The 18,276-nt window shown below is 36.7% G+C and overlaps 4 protein-coding genes across 9 annotated transcripts; 1 reads left to right on the top strand and 3 right to left on the bottom strand.

Moving 5' to 3' along the window:
* Positions 1-95: 95 nt before the first annotated feature.
* On the bottom strand, positions 96-4,271 carry LOC130712687 (uncharacterized). 3 transcript variants are annotated; one of them, XM_057562507.1, is made up of 9 exons: positions 3,974-4,271; positions 2,150-2,281; positions 1,994-2,059; positions 1,792-1,889; positions 1,644-1,681; positions 1,261-1,348; positions 684-998; positions 509-574; positions 96-410 (listed from the first exon to the last, which is right to left on the bottom strand). In XM_057562507.1, exons 2-9 carry the CDS (start codon positions 2,211-2,213, stop codon positions 258-260), a joined length of 888 nt encoding a protein of 295 aa, XP_057418490.1. In that variant the 5' UTR covers positions 2,214-2,281; positions 3,974-4,271; the 3' UTR covers positions 96-257. The 3 variants fall into 3 exon arrangements, with proteins under 3 accessions (XP_057418490.1, XP_057418489.1, XP_057418491.1); XM_057562506.1 differs by lacking the exon at positions 3,974-4,271 and adding an exon at positions 2,691-2,832; XM_057562508.1 differs by lacking the exon at positions 3,974-4,271 and adding an exon at positions 2,691-2,815 and having other exon boundaries at positions 2,150-2,227.
* Positions 4,272-6,294: 2,023 nt separating this feature from the next.
* On the bottom strand, positions 6,295-10,426 carry LOC130715158 (putative pentatricopeptide repeat-containing protein At3g47840). Of its 3 annotated transcripts, none has more exons than XR_009011562.1 (3): positions 10,036-10,426; positions 7,350-9,895; positions 6,295-7,239 (listed from the first exon to the last, which is right to left on the bottom strand). XR_009011562.1 is itself a non-coding variant. In XM_057565221.1 (2 exons), the coding sequence occupies exons 1-2, from the start codon at positions 10,142-10,144 to the stop codon at positions 7,821-7,823; spliced, it is 2,184 nt and encodes a 727-aa protein (XP_057421204.1). In that variant the 5' UTR covers positions 10,145-10,426; the 3' UTR covers positions 6,295-7,820. The 3 variants fall into 3 exon arrangements, 1 of the variants encoding a protein (XP_057421204.1); XR_009011563.1 differs by having other exon boundaries at positions 7,754-9,895; XM_057565221.1 differs by having other exon boundaries at positions 6,295-9,895.
* Positions 10,427-11,695: 1,269 nt separating this feature from the next.
* On the top strand, positions 11,696-15,515 carry LOC130711672 (uncharacterized). The gene is made up of 2 exons (XM_057561382.1): positions 11,696-12,778; positions 15,019-15,515. The coding sequence occupies exons 1-2, from the start codon at positions 11,828-11,830 to the stop codon at positions 15,178-15,180; spliced, it is 1,113 nt and encodes a 370-aa protein (XP_057417365.1). The 5' UTR covers positions 11,696-11,827; the 3' UTR covers positions 15,181-15,515.
* A 428-nt stretch (positions 15,516-15,943) lies between these two features.
* Positions 15,944-17,793, bottom strand: LOC130716212 (uncharacterized). 2 transcript variants are annotated; one of them, XM_057566412.1, is made up of 4 exons: positions 17,663-17,793; positions 17,162-17,360; positions 16,770-16,970; positions 15,944-16,132 (listed from the first exon to the last, which is right to left on the bottom strand). In XM_057566412.1, exons 2-4 carry the CDS (start codon positions 17,270-17,272, stop codon positions 16,097-16,099), a joined length of 348 nt encoding a protein of 115 aa, XP_057422395.1. In that variant the 5' UTR covers positions 17,273-17,360; positions 17,663-17,793; the 3' UTR covers positions 15,944-16,096. The 2 variants fall into 2 exon arrangements, with proteins under 2 accessions (XP_057422395.1, XP_057422394.1); XM_057566411.1 differs by lacking the exon at positions 17,663-17,793 and having other exon boundaries at positions 17,162-17,382.
* Between the last annotated feature and the right edge of the window lie 483 nt (positions 17,794-18,276).

Here is an 18,276-nt window from a genome sequence, read left to right as displayed (position 1 = left end):
AATTCAAGATATTGGACATTCACTTCTCATACATGATCTTGTTTTAGTTTCTAATTAACTAGCTAGTCATATCATATGCATTCTTTGTAAAGAAAGACAGAAAAGGACAATTTATTTTACATAGTGAGTTTTTTATAAACTGAACAAAATATCAACATCAATTATTGTTACTACATCTGAAGGAGTTGGGGAATCCAGGTCGGCTTTATCCTTTTTATTCTATTTTACAGTGATTAGAAGTGCTTCCTTTCATGGTCTCAAGCAGTGACTGTTGTCTCCACAGCAGGCTTCTCAGGGCATGCAACTTCTGATTTCATCCCAACCTCCCATAGTTCAGGCAGTGCCTCACTTAGGTTGTGAATGCTTTCCAAGGCATAATCTGCACCTTTCACTCTCTGGGATGTACCAACCTGCACAATGTGACAATCAGAAACTACTGGACAAAATTCTTCTTATGAATTGAGATGAAAATCCATTCACATGATCTAGTATCCAAACACACACTTACCAGCACAGTGTGAAGACCCGTGCGCTTTCCAGCTTGAATGTTGCGGACACTGTCCTCAAAGAACAACTGAAAGTACAATAGTGAAACAAAATAAAAAATGTAAGCAAATTGAAAAAAAATATTGGAGAAGGTAACAAATTTTGACTATAGAAGTCACAAAGGGAGATTTTGTTACGGTTCTGTGTGGGTTAAGGTTGGCTATCTTGAGAGCCAATTCAATGGCTTTCTGTGAAGGCTTGGATATAATTGGTGTGTTTGGCAAGTCTGCACTAGGATCAGGCTGAGCAAAGTGCTCTATGATGTCAAAGATTTTAGAGCAGCTTGCACCATTTGAACCAACAAACACAATGTTATTCTCTTCATCATCCAGAGCAATGCTCTTGTGAATTGGATTAAGGGTCTCAAAGCATGTGATTCCTTCGAAGCAATCTTCTAATCCAAGCCTGCAGAGTACCTTAATTGCATGGACTTTGTCTGCATTTGTGAAGATCTATTGACAGAAAACAAGAGAAGTAAGCTATTGGTGAAGTTTCAAAAATGGTACTTATTAAATGAAAAGTAAGACTTAGTGTATTTGTTTATCCATTGGACAGCTGCATGTGAATGTGGTTTTTCTCGATCCAACAACTTTGGTCAGTTGAAAAAACTGCAGAGTCGAATATGCCAGTTGAGCGTGCTTTCAATTGGAAAACAAACCCACTCTTACATGTTTATAAAGAAATGCATTCCCATTTTGGTTATAAACAACTTACATGTTTCCTATAGGGGAGGCTTAGCAACAAGTTCCTCAGAACCAGGTCTGGTTTCAAATTCTCATAAGGTAATTTCCCATGAATAAAACTGCAAGCAGAAATTCAAAAATCATTATCACCATTTCAGAATAAACACATGAGCAAGGTTTTGAATTGTGGTCGCGGTATCGGTCACACTCAGGTTTCCTTGCGGTCCTTCGTATTGCGAAAAATTGTGAACAAATGTTTTTCCCGGCCGTAATCACGGTCGCATTGCGGTTTCGGAAACCTCCAAAACCTTGACATTACGGCCGAAATCACAATGGCGGACCTTGATTTAAAACCATGCACATGATTAAAAACATAATTAAGAATGTGATGGGGAAAAAAATAAAAAAGTGAACCTGTGATATTCATCATAGTCAAAGTCATATCCAATTGCCTGAATAGAAAATGAAAAACAAATTACAAAAGTTATCAGCATTTTCAGAACTTAATATCTAAACCATATTTAGCTAGAAATAATAAGGAATACAAGGTAATTAATCAGACCCTTAGGCCAGCAATAGTAGTTCCATAGTTATTGTAAAGGAGGTTGGTCAATTCATCAGTTTTCTTTGGTTCTATGCCAAGCTTCTCCACCATGTAATCTAAGATTAATGATATCACTCATGTCAATACCCAAAAAAGCAGCAATTACAAAAGACATTAATTACTGTGAATATTGTGGCACAAGTATGACATAGTTGCTTACCTTTAATATTTTGGTGACATGCTTTTGCAAGACCAGAACTGAGGGGATACAAAGTATCATCTAAATCTGTAGAACAATCTCAATGGTTATATAACATACTCGAATATGAATTTTTTCAATTTGTTACTTGAAAAATGTCCTGATTACAAAACTTACCAAAAAGAAGGCAATCATATTTTGTTCTCTTAGCCTGCTGTTTGAAGCAGTCAGCATACTCCATTTCAACAAGAGAACCTTGGACAAAGAAGAGTGAACAAACTTAGTGCCTGTTTGGTTCTTCGTTTGCGCCTACATATACCAAACAGAGAAGTAAGATTTTGCCTAATCGACTTAAATGTGGATCGGCTTTGAGTTCATCCAAACCTACACTAAGTTTCATTACAACTTGAACCTACTAAAATTTATATGGGAATTCATTTTGATTCTCAATTTTTAGAACTTCAGGGCTTTTGCAAAAAAAAGGGGGTGCATTTGTGAAAAACATAGCTATGTTATGGTACTTGATTGCAAAATTTGTTCCATGCTAGTGAATTTTGAGAATTTCAAAGCAAAACATTACAACATATTAATGTCAGATGTGTTTCAATGATCATGAAGCCATGGTTCATTGAAAATATAAAGCTGAAGGATTCAGAACAATGACAGAAAAAACAAAATGCACTGGATGAAAGAACACCTGAAGCTATTAGTTAATTACCAGAAAGGAAACAATCAATGATGCGTATGGCTTGCGAAGAGAGTATGAAGAAGAAATGCTATGAAAGTAATGTAGATGAATTGAAGGAAGCAAGAGAAAGACCAGGCGGAATGGAGGATCAAGAGGTGTAAAGTTGCAAAAGTGTGTTTGTTAAGATAAAAGGTTGCTTCTGTAGCAGGATCTTTGAAAATGAATATAATAATATGAACTTAATTTCTTCAATAACGTTTAATTTTGAAATACAATCACCATTGAAACTTGTACAATGATAATCACAATTTCAGTTTTACTTCTCAACGAAAGTGGCTGCTAATTTAATTGGTCAAGTTTTTCTTTCCTTTTGTTTGACTGAATAAAAGAATCAAATCCGATTTTTCGTTTTTGTTTTACAGAAATACAATATTTCCTTTGTGCACAAAGGGTGTTCTGAGACAAAAGTCAGAATCTCTTTTGAGAGATAAAGATCATCGAAACGAGTTTTGACTCTCCCAATAAATCATTTTTCATATACACGGTCAGGTCGAGATTCGAACCATTGTCAGCATGCTTAAAGGACCCTATCCGCTATCTATCAAGTGTGTCATGATTTGTTGGTAACAAGTTTCATCATTCAAGTGTAGAATATGCTAGCTGCATCAGCACAAAATGGAGGTTCACCGGACACAAGAAACATGCACCTCTTTTGTAAATTGAGCTATTTGATTGCCTTCCATAACCATGTGTACAATTTAAACACGGCTAAACACAGAAAGCAACTCATTATGTCTTCCATATACGTATCAATGTATTATGTATGTAAGCATCAGATTTTGCATATTCCATCACGAAATTGGTATGGTATTCAGGAACAGAAGTTAGATCTACATTCACAATGCAATTATTGATGACACGATAAATCATGATATTTTGCTAGAAATTGCAATAAATAAGCTCCAATAAGTACTCTTTGCTTTGCATCCAAACATGTAGTTAGTCCCTTAATTTAGCATCACCAAGAAAAACAGCCACATACAAGGTGAATTGCATACAAACATGGCACATGCAATCCTACATTTTGAAGCTTTTCCATCCTTAAGTGTAGAACAGGAAACAAAACATGCAGAGTGATCATTTATATGCAGAAATCATCATCACATAAAATTGACAAACTGGAGGGTTATATATCTTGGGTATATAGCTTGAGCAATTTATATGAAGACATTTTATCATCTTAAAAATGCTGACAAATTTTCCAACCTGAGACTTTCCCCTCCTTTATCTAGCTACAACCACACCAAACATACCTTATTAATTATGAACCTAGCTCATTGGTTTGCTCTTCTTGCAAGCTTCACTTTTGCCTTGCAGCTTGAAACCAAAATCAAACTCTAACATAAGCATGCAAAGTTCTCAAAATCTTCTCCTCTCACATTTTCATTCTCTAGAGCTGGCGAGTGCAAGAATGAATTGTGAAAGTGGTGTCTTGGTAGCTAAAAGGCATGAGTTTTCACGGTTGAAGAGTGGGGCGAGGCTCTCCCTCACATGCATTTGTTTGAAAGCCATCAACACACGTAGCCCTTCCTCCGAAAAAAAAGGCCACCTCACCTTGTTCATGCACTTTGCATGATGATTCTTTCTTTCAGCTTCCCACCTAAGCATTTTTTCATTGTTGTTTTCTATGTTTAAGGAAGTGGGAAAATGATACATCTACATAGTGTCAAGAAACATTTAATATGAGAAAGGAAGACAAGAAACATTTAATATGAGAAAGGAAGACAAGAAAAGATACGTAATAGATGTAATGACAAAAGGGATATGTTGAGAGATAAAAATGGGCGTCTGCACTATTTATATACCTGAGTATCATTTCCGAAACAATTACCATTACTAATGCCACATGAGTGCATCAATGCTCATTGTGTTAATGGCATCCGCCTTAAAAATTAGGTGATTATGTGTGTACATAAAGATTTAAGTGGATATAAAAAAACATATGCGTTAGTGATGGTTTTTAGATGTTGCTAACCTTAGTGGCAGTTAAAAATCGTCACTAACTCATATGTCCCTGAAATTCATGAGTTCATCTAATATTTTTCTAAAAAGTTTGGTCTTTCTAACATAAATTCCACATTAATATTTTGTTTGGTTTAGAACAGATAATGAGTAGAGTAAGTGAGAAGATAAGTAGAGAGAAAATAGTAAGAAAAAAGTAGTTTTTATAAAAAAAAAGGTGAATTCTGTGGTACCCAAAAATTATTTTGGGTATGATACCCGCAATGAGTGATTTAGTAGATTTTTGTTATGTGAAATATGGTTTTAGCCGTCAAGGTTTATTGATAATAGAGAGGACAACATCTGAAGATCGTAACCGGTGAACGATGGTGCCCGACACCTCTGTTTTGAAACAAATTTTTTGCAATGCAAGGAAGAAGAAAGGTTGGGGACTGTCTGGAGGATTACTTTGCAAATAATGATAAAAATATTTAACATTTAAAATTTAGAGCATGTTTTTTCTTGGTACACATCATTTAGAGTATGTATGATTCAATCAAAACATGTATGTCATTGATACACATCATTTTAGGTACCGTTCCTTGATCTGGGTTAAGGTACCACAGCAAACACAAAAAAAAATTGGTAAATAGAAATAAAGAAGAAAGAGAACAAAAAATGGGTAGATTCTCCTTTTTCTCTTCATATAAAATGACATGTTTAGCTTAATTATTAAATATTAAAAATCAGTAATAAATAAATCGTTCGAAGTTTGAAATTGTTACAAGTGAGAAAAACAAAAAGGCTCACTTTATCGGTTCTCTTCTCATATATTATGAGAAGACTACAAAACAAGTTCTGTTCCACATGCTTCCTCTCTTCTCCTTTTCTCCACTATGAAACCAAATGCAGTTGGTGCCTATCTCTCTTCCCTACCTATACATGTGGATTTTCTCTTTGCACAATTCATGTGTAAACAAACAAAGTGTAAATGCAATGTTCAAACTGACAATAGAAAGTGCAAAATAGTGGTGATGATGAAGGTGTCAATGGTAGTAGTTATGGAGGACTCTCAATGGTGGCAGCGGCAATGATGGTGGAGAATAACTGGCAATGTCAAGGTATCAGATGTCAAGCAATAGATCTGATTGAGACCAAGTAGCGTGTGATGGATGCGCCGAAGGGTATCCGATGATGAAAACAATAACAATGAAGGGTGTCAGATGGGGACAATAATTGGCAATGGCAACAATGGAGGTAAAGGTTGTTGACCAGTGATACCGAATGCTAGCGGAGGCTGTGCAAGTTGTCTCATAATGGTTGCAATGGTGTTGAAATAGATAGTGAGGGTATTACGGGTTTTTAAACTAAAAACGATAGTCAAAACTCAAAACAGTTTTTCTAGTTTTAAAAACTGAGCTAAAATCAATTTAAAATAGAGTTCAAAATAATTAGTTTCAATAACTTGGTGTGCTTAACAGCAAGTGTCCATAGTAAATATTCGTTGAAGTCCAGAAAACTAAAGGCTTACTGATTCTGTTTACAAGATGAATTACACAACATCTCCAGTTAAGTAAACCAGCAGAAGGATCAAGGTAGATGCCACAGAATCAGCAATAGCAATCAAAGGATATTCTTATTACATGCCCTTCATTATAATTGATTATATTTGGATTACAACCTCAAACTACAAACTACTAATGATCAATGGCACTAAAAAACATAAAGGATACCAGCATCTATAACATGGAATGTCATCGAATGTGCTGAAGATGTTATCCTTATTGTGACACGAGATAAAATTGGAATTTTCCTAAAAGGGCACGCAGGAAGGAATAGATTATAGGCTTTTAGAATATCAGCAGCTAATGTTCTTTTGCTAACAAGTCCTTTACATATTTGGCTTCCGGAGCCAGCCAATTGCCCCTCAAGACCATCTGCAAAGATATGAGCCAACCTCTGATTTCCATCCGCAAAAGCATTTAAGTGATGCCTGATTTTCTTTAGCAACTCATGTGCATTCCTATAGTCATCTGCGGCAACAGCTAGTTGACAAAGGACCAGAAGTGTTCTTAAATCAATCATTTCTGTTTTTCCACTTCGATTCTTGCTACGTCCCTTCACAGCATTGGAATCTTTTGATTGACTACTGGGCAACACTGTCTTGTTTGTCATATTCTACAAAGCATCACGTCGAGCTACATAATGGTCCTTACCACCCCATGTGCCATATATCAAACATATTTGACCGCATTGTTGATACATAGTAAATTTCTGCTCGCTGGCTGCTTTTATTTTATTCAACATCTCCCCCTACACGGTGAGGAAGCATCCTTCTACATGGTGACAGCAAGATAATTTATCACAGCATCAGCTGGTTGCAGCTATATTCAGAGACTGCAATCCCAAAAACTGGAGTCTTTAGCCCATTGATTAACTATCTACTGAACCATCCTCCAAAGAGATTGTCTTTAGCCCAGAGTCTGTAGATATTATCAGACTCATCTGTAACATTCATAATGACCAGCTAAACAGATAACAATACCAACAAAAAAATAACTGCATTTGCACGACCTTTCTGCATAGTCAGAAAAAATAATCAGTAATTGCCAGACACATGCATGATTGTTGGCAAAATATAGCAGAAAAATACAAAATCATGCTTAACAATGGAAAATACTACTTAACTTTAGAAGGAAGCCACTTGAAATAAATACATAGAACAGATGCCACCAAGATAATGGAACATTTCATAGAGAACTGATCTCACATATGGTTGAAGAGGGCGTGCAGAAGAAAGAGGGGGAAAAAACCCTCATCTCTAGTACAATAAATTCAGAAGAAAAAATATTTCAATAAATTCTAACTTAGCTATACAACATATTCAACAATAAAATTCATTTGAGTGGTCTAGACTCTAGAGATTTTGCATCAATGGAAACGATGTGTATATTCATTTGTTTCATCAAAAAAAAATTGCAGCCTTCTGAATGATGTCTAGCTCAGTTCAAGAGAACCCATATCAAGCTAGATGTTTTCAAATTATAAGAGTTAGGAAACCAGTTCCAAATAATCATTTGAAATATATGTACCATGGAAACTCATATAAAAATAACTTTGCCCAAGCACTGCCATAGTGAGTTAGAATATAGTCTTCTGCTAATCTTCAACATCTTCTAGAAGAAAACCTGTCTCCATCCTAGCATGTCCTATACTTGCACCTATTAATTCCAAAGCGTCTGTGATATGTTCACTTTGTGGATGAGACTGATCCCCAGAAAAAAATGCATTTAATTGATCATTTACATTAACCGAAGACCACCCTGGCTCCTTTATGACTCCCTTTGACTTCATTAACATCCTTATATGTGCAGCTTCCCTCCATCTCCCCCTGGCAGAATATATGTTAGCCAGAGTGATATGAGTTCCAGCAGAATTCGGATCCAGGCGAAGTATCTGTTCTGCTGTCCATCTTCCACGCTCAACATCCCCATGAACCCTGCACGCTCTTAGTAAGGTAGACCAGATAACATCATCACTATGGAATGGCATGCTTTGAATCATATGCTCAGCTTCACTCAAACGCCCTGCTCTGCATAGAAGATCAATCATGCAACCATAGTGCTCTTTTGATGGACTGATCCGGTACTCATTAGTCATTAACTTAAAGTAGTAGAAACCAAGATCAACCAATCCAACATGGCTACAAGCTGTCAAAACCTCAATGAACGTTACAGAGTCTGGCACTAAACCAACACTGCAAAAATTTTCAAACAAACTAATGGCCTCTTGGCTATAGCCATGTTCGGCATACCCATTAATCATTGCTGACCATGATACAGTATCATTGTTTTTTATCTCATCAAAGATTTTTGAAGCCTCATGTAGACTTCCACATTTTGAGTACATACTAATTAGAGAACTATGAACCCTTGCTTCATGATCTACGCCCATGCACAGGACATGAGCATGCACCTGCTTCCCTTGCTCAAGAAGTGCCATGCTCCCACAAACACTTAGCACACTAGAAAGAGCAAATTCATTTGGTTTCGGCCCTTCCCTTCTCATCCATGAAAGATAGTTGAAAACTTCTTTTGCATGTCCCGCTTGAGAATAAACAGAAATTATAGTACTCCAAGAAATAATATCTTTTCCAGTCAACCCATGAAACACTACCGAAGCTGGCGCTAATAGCCCACAATTTGAATAAAACTTAATCAAGGAATTTGCCACCGACAAGTAATCTACAAAACCTAGACGCAATACATGGCCATGTATCTGCTCCCCCCACTCAATGATAGCAAGATTTGCACAGGCAGTAATTACAGCTGCAAAAGTGTATTCATTAGGATTGACATCAGATTTCCTCATTCTTTTAAACGCTCCCACTGCACTTTCCTCTTCACCCCTCTGTTCATAAGTTGTTATAAGGTTTGTCCATGAAACTACATCTGGCTCCCTCATTTTTTCAAAAAACTGAATGACATAGTCTGGTTTCCCACATTTACTATACATGGTAGCAAGGCTATTAATAATGAACATGCTTTCATTGAACCCTTGTTTTATTGTTTGTGCGTGTATGGCCTTCCCATCATGTAACGAACTTGAATCGGCAGATGCTTTTAGTGCAATGGCAAATGTGTATGAATCATAGTCAACTTTTGATCTCCACATTTCAGAGAAGTACGATAATCCCTCCATACTATATCCAGCCTGTACAAGCCCCACAATGACGGCAGTCCATGATACTACATTTCTTATTGCCATTCCTTCAAAGACTCTACAACCTTGTCCTATTTTGCCTACTTTCATATACATGTCGACCAGGGCACTGCTGACAAATACTGAGTTTACCAAACAAGATTTCACTGAAAAGCCATGCAACAATTCTCCAAAACACACATTCATGCCACGTGCGCAAGCCTTGAGCGCTACACTAACCACGAATTGATCTTTTTGAACTCCAGGATGATGGGTCCACATACTTGAGAACAAGTTCAACGCTTCATTGGAGTCCGAGGCATTGACATATCCCTTTATTAAATTGGTCCATGAAACCTCATCTCTGTGAGGCATTTTATCAAACATCTCCCTCGCTTCACGAAGTTGGCCCTGTTTCACTAGTTGCTGCAATTGAGAGTTGAGTTCACGCATAATATGAAGAGGGTATGCATTTGGAGCTAGCTGTTCTGGTTTTTCTTGCCAGGTCAATTCTCTACATTCAGTGGCAGTTCCTGTAAATATACTAACTGGAATGAGATTCAAACAGGTGCAGAAACATGAATACATTGAAATAACCATGCAAATCTTACGTGTATAGTTTCGAACTGTTTACCAATTCATACACAATTTGATAGAACAAAAATAAAATCACCTGCATAGGGATAATTGAGAGTGGAGAATAGGGGAGTGTTTGGATGGAGAGTGGATGAAGAGTGGAGAGTAAGGCCAAGTCGCCGGAAGCAGTGTCGGAAAATGCGCATCCTCTCTGGCTTCGAGAATGAAACCTCAAATTAGAGCCTCGGCGGGAACATGTTGTGGTGGGAGGGACACTTCTTCGATCCTGCCTGCAAGTTTAGTAGCCTTTGGAAGTAACTAGCAAACCAGCTTGCACCGTGTTTGAGGTGTTTTTTAGGAAAATGTTATTTTCCTAAAAAAGTTTGATGGACCTTTTTTTTTTAAAGGTATACCAACCGGCCATGAGATTCGCAATGTGATAGAGGATGAGGAATGAGTTTTTTCTATTCATAATGGTTGAATTTAGGATTGTCAATCACTTGCTTAAGAGTCGAAGTATTGAGTCATTGCATGAGTCCAATTGATTAGTTTGATTTGATTTAATAGTTCTTTCTGTTTTTTGTTTAAGAATAACAAAAAATGGTCTTTTATTGAGTTCTTTTTTATTTTTGCTAATTGTCTTTTATTGAGTTCTATTCTTTTAAAAATGTACTCCATTCATAAAGAAGAACCGGACATAACGGTCAATACATCAAAGTGATCAAACACAATAAGAGAAGAGAGCTCAATGGGTTCATCAATCCAAACAACATTGTTCAATAAAAAAGAAATCAACTAAACAAATATTAAAATGAGGAATAAACAAAAACTAAAAAAATATCAAAGCAAGAAAATAAACCATTACGGTCACAAACAATAGACGTAAAATACGAACTACGTGTAGAATGGCGGCGCTTTTGGATCTCAACCAATTGAAGATAATTTGCTCACAGCACACTCTCCTAATGCAAAGCTCTTAAGTCATAAAAGAGCCTACCTGTTAGAACAGCAACACGAATACAGATTAAGAGTAAAGAGAAACACACGAAAGCTTTGTTCACGCAGTTCAGCCAAATTGCGTACCTCTGCGACTATAGAGCAGTTATAGTTCTATTTATTGATTCTCTTTTGAATACAATAATTAGGGTTACAGAATTACAAGCTTATATAGGCATGGTCTGCTACGCAGACCCCGACCCATTGCTCCAATGATACTGCCTATGAGTCATACTCAACAGTCAACACTACCATAGGCTAAGAGCCTCCACGATAGCCAAAGACAAAAACCTCTACCGGTGACAACATCGTCGCTGGGCCGCTGCTAATTCCACCTCACCATGCTCATCTTTAGCAACAAAATCAAAACTAGTCAAGCTCAAAAGAGAGACAAATGCATCAAAACTAAGCTTAATAACCTCCCCAACAAGACAACACTTGGATGATGGAAGAATCATTTGAGCGGAAAAAAAAGGTAACCTTGCCTCCTAAATACAGTATAAAAGAGCGAGGAAGAAATCAATACCAAATGAATTTGCTAATGCGAAGAAACATATTATAAACATGAGGTACCTAAATATTTTTTATGTTGAGTTTTAAAATATTTATGAAATTTATTGATAAATGAATATACCGATTTTTATGTAAGTATTGCAAATTGTAATAAAGCTTGGGGTTTACAAAATTCATATCAATTTTTTAAAAATTTTAAAAATAAAATAAAGCTCAATTGTTGTATTAAAAAAAAAAACTCAATTAAGAATATGAAGCATTGTCGTCAAAATCAAAATGAATCATTCATCACAGAGCATCTGGTATCCTGGTTAAGACAAAGCGTATAGCTAGGGCTTGGGTGGTGTCATCATCGTTATCTTGTTTTGCTCTTGGTAGCCATGGATTCTCTGCTAGCAAACTACGCCTCTTCAGACGAAGAACAAGATCAACAACCACACAAACCAACCCAATCCACAAAAACCACAACGACGTCGTCTTCTCCTTCTTCTTCCTTCTTCTCCACTCTTCCTCCTCCCAAATCATCATCATCATCATCATCTTCTCTCTTTCAATCTCTTCCTCCACCCAAACAACCTTCTTCAACCGAAATCCCTAAACCTAAATCCCAATTCCAGGAACAACAACCCAAAAGGGTTGTCCAATTCAGACCCCCAATTATCCCTCTACCTAACCCCACCGATCTCGACGACGACGACGATGACGAAGTTGATGAAGAAGAACAAGAAGAGCGAAACAGAAGAAGAAAATTGGAGTCGTCCACTCAAGCACCGTCGGTGAAATCATTCTTGTCCACCATTCCTGCACCCAGGAACACCGCCACTCTCGGTGTTCAATCGAGTTCCGGTTCTGGCCGGAGATCCATCATCGAAACCGATGCACCAGCACCAGCACCGGCACCGGTACCCGCACCGGTACCGGAGCTGCCGGCGTCAAGTTCTGCAGGAGAAGAGAGCGTTGATCAAAATGCTGCTGGTTATGAGAATTACCAGTATGGCACTGAACAGTATGATAGCTATGGCAATTACAGTTGGGGTACTGAGCCAGAGGCTGGAGCTGTTTATGGAAATAATGGTGGTGATGATGCCTATGCAAATTATGCTGCCTATGGGGATCAAGGACAAGGACAGTATGAAAGTAACTGGATTGATCGCTCCGTGCCGCCGGAGGCATCTGGGGTTAGTGATACTACGGTGATATTTCCTAGCAAGAGACGGAGGAATGAGATTCCCACGGAAGTGATTGAGGTGAAGCAAGATGAGCTTATGAAGAATCGGCCAAGAGAGGATCAAGCTAAGATCACTGGGATAGCTTTTGGACCCTCTTACATGGTATTGTTTACTTGTGTTTTTTATTATTTAGCCTTTGATTTTCTTAATTATCGATTTACATATATCTTGGTGCATAATTCAAAATGATGGGGAAATAAAGAGGAGATGTAAACCATAGAAAATGTGATAGAGGAGTAACATTTTGAAGAAACATTTGACCACAGGATATGGATTATGGAACTGAAAATGCAAGCCAACAAAGTATACTCAGCATTGTTTAGATAAAAATATTAGATGGATGGGTGGTTACATAAGAAAAGATAAGATAAGATGAGGCTGGAGTCATACTTATTGTAGAGTAAGTGTTTAGACATGTGTGGAGAGGGTAGGCTAAACGGAGGATAGTTCAATAGTTAAAGTTACAGAGAGACCAAAGAAAACTAAAGGTCAAACCATTAAGTAAGATTTGTAGTTAATTGGTCATTTCTTAGACATGAATCATGATGGAGTATGGTGACCACCTAGTGGGAAAAATCTTGATTGTTGTTGTTGGTGTGCACATATCTATCATGGTTTTTGTGAAACCTGAATTGGATTAACTAAATTTCAAGGTTAAGCTACTGCTGTTTGTGTGTTCGAGTGTGTCTTGGTTTGTAGTGGCTAGGTATTCAGTTTTTTGTTTGTTTAATGTTGCTTCTAATACAGCACACATATCAGTGTTGATTTAGTTGGGAATTTTTTGAATTCACAAAAATATGTCTGAAATAATTTTTGAGCCTCATTAAATCTCAATTTTATGGGAAAATATGCTTGAACAGTAGAGGAAATCTGGTAAGCTCAGTAGAGGGCTGGTTTTTTGGTAAACAGTTAGGGGAATATAGAAGGAAAAGTGGAAAACTGAAAAACTTCAATTTTTACTTAGAAAAATCTAAACTCCCTTGTTAAAGCCCCAAAGCCCTTTCTATATAGCACAGAAACCATTAAGAAACATCTAAATCTTAGACTATGTCTAATTTTAGCTTACTTAAATAACTTGAATTAATAGAAATTAAAAAGCATAAACAAAATACAAAATAACACGGCTATAAGATCCATGCTGAAGTAGGATGAACAATACCCATCTACAATAGTCCAAAGGCAATCATAGGAGATATGTAAAGGTGATGCACATAATGCTTACTTTGGTCCCCAAGGAAGTGGTTCTGGACACAGAATAGAAGGCTTCAATTTAGTGTCTTGCATTTTTGTGAGCTGCAGAGGAAATTCATAGCTAATAGATTTCGAAATAAATAGTCAGGGTATTTTATCCTCGGTAGTTATTCCTGGAGGAAGCTGAGTGTTGGGTAGATCATTTTGGCTCAGTTTAATGTATATATATTTTTGTGATAGAAAGAAGGGTAGACCTTAGGAATTTTGATTTGAGGAAGGATGATTAGATTTCATTAGACCGGTGAGAAGTACAATGGTTGAGCTGTTTAGAGAGGAACCTTCAGCATCTGCTAGGAAGCAGAGTGGTGCAGGAAGTCTTTGTGTTCATCTCTGTCTCACACTCTCACCACTAAGGCAAGTGACAGAAGGAAATGGAATACAACTTATTTTGCTGAGTATGAAAAGGATATATTTGAGTCCATCAATTATTCTAAAGCATTATAAATTTTGAATATTGGATATATTTAATTAGCTGTCCTAGAAATTTCTTTAACAATTCATAACTAAATTTAGGAGATTGAGGAGCTTCCTCTTCAGCTATACCGTGTTGAAAATTACTGATAACGTGACTTTTTGTTTGAAGAGTATGTGTAAGAAAAAATTTAGAAATATAGCAACCTTGAAAACTATAACCAATATTAGCCCAACATAACTGTTATTCCTACACTTAATTTTTCCGTACCCTGATTCTACACACCTCTATGTTATGGGAAGATAGAGGGGGGGGGGGGGAGTGAATTTTTCTCTCCCCTTTTGCCTCCAAATGGTAGGTGGTGTAGGAATGATACATTGTGGTTTGCAGAAACTTTGGATGTATGTGTGGTATGAATGAAAATCTTTCAAAAAGGTGTCGGCTTGAGTATTTTTCACATGTCAGTCAAATGGCTCATGGGATAATATTATTGGACTGTTTCTATACTGATATATGGGAGCTTTATCTTCTGCTGTAACTATCCCTACCAAAAATTACACACAAAATTTGAAGATAATATTAGCTATGATCAAAATTACACACTTGTAACTTTCTATCTACTCCCTATAAAGGTATGTTTCTATTGTTATGTTGTATTTATTAACTTTTTCTTCTGTAGCCTGTCTCGTCGGCAAAAGGAAAGCCCACAAAGCTGCATAAGAGGAAGCATCAAATTGGTTCATTGTACTTTGATATGAAGCAAAATGAAATGAAACTGGCCGAGCGGCGGGCAAAGGGCATGCTTACCAAAGCTGAAACACAAGCAAAATATGGATGGTGATTCAGGGATGATGCTGAACTCTGTGAATGCATGTTTGAAATCACTCTACAGTTGATTATGAAGACAAAATTAATTATGGGGAGGAACTTTTGTCTGTAGTTTTTTAGTGCTAGAGTTTATTCTAAGCTTACACAAACAAGTTTTGTGAATTTGTACCATGATTTACAAAGTGAAGCCTTTGTTTTTCACTGTTCTGAATGTATTCTTCAGCTCTGTTTTTTTAGTTCAAAGGATGAAATTTCATCATAATCTGACCATGGAATTTCAGACAGTACAAATTTTATCCTTGTGTTATGATATGAGTCGTGATAAATGGAATCATATTTCTTATTTTCTTTTCTCATTGCAGATTTTTTATAGCCATTTTTTATTTATTTTACACAACTTTAGAGGTCAGGTTTTTTTAATATAACTTCTGTAATTTATCTTTTTATCCTTGCATTTTGACGAGCCAGAAAAATAATGAATTTGATAAATTTAAAATTGATCAAATTTCATATGAAAATGTGATGATATAAAGGTAAAAAATAAACAATCTAACCGTTTTTGGTACCCTTATTGGCCTTATTACTCTATGCTTGGAAATGAAATAAAAAATGCCTTTGAGAAGCACTCGCTCGCATATGTAATGTGGTTTGTAGAGATGTTCATGCCATTGCCAGGATATAATTAGGCAATATGAGTAACGTTGACGAGCAACTATCATGAAGAACAACAAATTGAAGGCATGGATTTTGAAAATATCAAAATGAGGGACATAGGAGGACGCAATTTCCCATTTTCATATATAAGCTGTACTCGATCATTACAATCATGCATACAAATTTGTGATAATCCACAGAAAGATGAACTAGACACTAGACAGACTCTTTTCCATCTGAAACTCCCCAATTCCATGACCAGAAAGAAAGTCTGATTAAAACGTTGAGCCATTGAACCCAAAGAATGAGCGCTGCATGCATCAGAAAACCAATAAAATGAGCAAATAAGCAATGAACATATATTACAAAAAGCTGTGACTATGACATTCAGCTAATGAAAATGAAGCTGTTTGAAAGGGTGTTATTGAGTATTGACACATCCACCACAATAACATGCAAATTCAAAATAATGATGAAAAAACAAAACCATAATACATCAATTTTGTATGAGAAGAACAATTCAGGAAATAAAGGACCACATGATTAGATAATTGTAGCAAAAATACTCTGCTTCTGCAGACAAAGTATTGCTAAACAATGACCAGAAATCAATCTCTGCCTAAATAACTTGCCATCAATTCCTTGAGAAAACAGCACTAACCCAATAAACATTATTCAAATCATGATTGGATTGAATGTATACATAGGAATCCTCCAAATTCAAAGAGTCAAACCGTTTCAATGCATGAAATCGCTTCACATTGAATAAGAATACTTCAAACAAGCTAAACAGTGTGGACAGGAAGTAAGTACTAGTAAGTAGTAACCAATGTTGATTTGCAATCTTCTCAGAATCATATAAGGCTATAAGCTTGGCTTATCAAAAACAAATATAAGGCTATAAGCTATGATCACAGAGCAGAACTGCAGAAGAATGCAGCAATTTACCTGAACATCATAAAACTTGATATAGAAACGGGAGCCATCAATATATAGCTTAGTCTGAAGAATTTCCGCAATTGTAGAACTCAATTTTCCATTAACACTTGGACCAAGACCCCCAATTGAGATGAGTTCTCCATAAGCAGCTGGTTCTTCAGTGCCACCAAATGCAATAGGCACTCCCCCATTCAACAAAATCATCACATACTGAAATAAAAGCCAATAAGTAAGAAGACACAATCCAATTGCTGAAACATAAAAGAAGTGTTAATTGGTAGCACTACTGCTAAGTGTTGAATGAAAGTAGCCTAGGATAAAAGTATTTGCATTGAGAGAGTAATTTCATCAAACAATTGGTGTTCAAAAATGAAGTGAAAAGGGGAAAAGTGGGGCTTTACAGATTCGGGTTTTCCGATGATCTTTGCAACGGCTTTGGTGGCATCCCTGAGAATGTCGGAAGCAACCACAGCGTCCACAGGTATGTTTGTGAAGAGGTTTAAGGTGGGCATGGTGTTCTGGTTCTTGTTGCTGTTGGCAGCTATACTCACAGTGACCCTGGTGGTTTGAGTCAAAGCCTTCAAGATAAGCTACCTATCCCTTCACATACACACAGACCAAGTTAACAAAGCATAGGGGGAAATTACAAATTAGTCTCCTTATGTTTCAGTTATTTTTATTTTTAAATTGTGTTAATTTGTTTGGACGCGTTTACTATGGACCAGTTTTTGCTGGTCCATGGTTACACCACCTGCTTTTTACCTGCTACTACAGGTTTTGCAGGTAATTTGTAATTTTTCAAAAATAAAATAATTAATATATTATAGTATAATTAGTTATATAATTAGTAATGTTAATGTATGATTTAAGCTAATAGGATCAGTTCATTCATCATCAACAACCTTCACCTCTTTCCTTTTGTTCCTCATCTTCAACTCCAGACCACCATCCCCAAGAACCCACCAGAACCAGAACCAAAGTTTATGCATCTTAAGTCTCTTTCGTGGTGGGTATGGCTCGATCTGACTCTGGTTCGTCTGGATCTTGCTCAAACAGGGTCAAGAAGGAGGTGGTTGGTGGAAAGGGGGAGCTTTGGGGGTGAGGGAGGGAGGGTTTGAAGGAGATGCAAACAGCCAAGCCACACCCACCTAGCTTGGTTTACTCAGGGACAATAGCAAGAGGAAAAGAGGAAGAAAAGGAGAAAATTTTACCATCTGCTTGTATCGTTTGTCAACCTGGAAATAATAGGATTTTGAAGGAGGTTGAGTGGTGGAACTTCCAGATCCTGTAGGCACTAATCATTCTATTATATATTAATTATTTTTTTTCAAAATTTCAAAAAATACAAAATTACCTCCAATAACAGGTTATCAGGTAGTGGTCTAAGTTTACACCAGTGAAAAGTGGTCCATAATAAATTTTTCCAATTTGTTTGAAATATAGCGACAGTTCCTCCGAATAAATGATTTCTCCGATTTTACGAGATCTAGCTTGTGTATCATTAGGCTAATACATT

The sequence above is a fragment of the Lotus japonicus genome, chromosome 4, assembly GCF_012489685.1.
Source record: "Lotus japonicus ecotype B-129 chromosome 4, LjGifu_v1.2".
Taxonomy (NCBI): domain Eukaryota; kingdom Viridiplantae; phylum Streptophyta; class Magnoliopsida; order Fabales; family Fabaceae; genus Lotus; species Lotus japonicus.
This window is presented reverse-complemented; position numbering and strand designations above follow the sequence as displayed.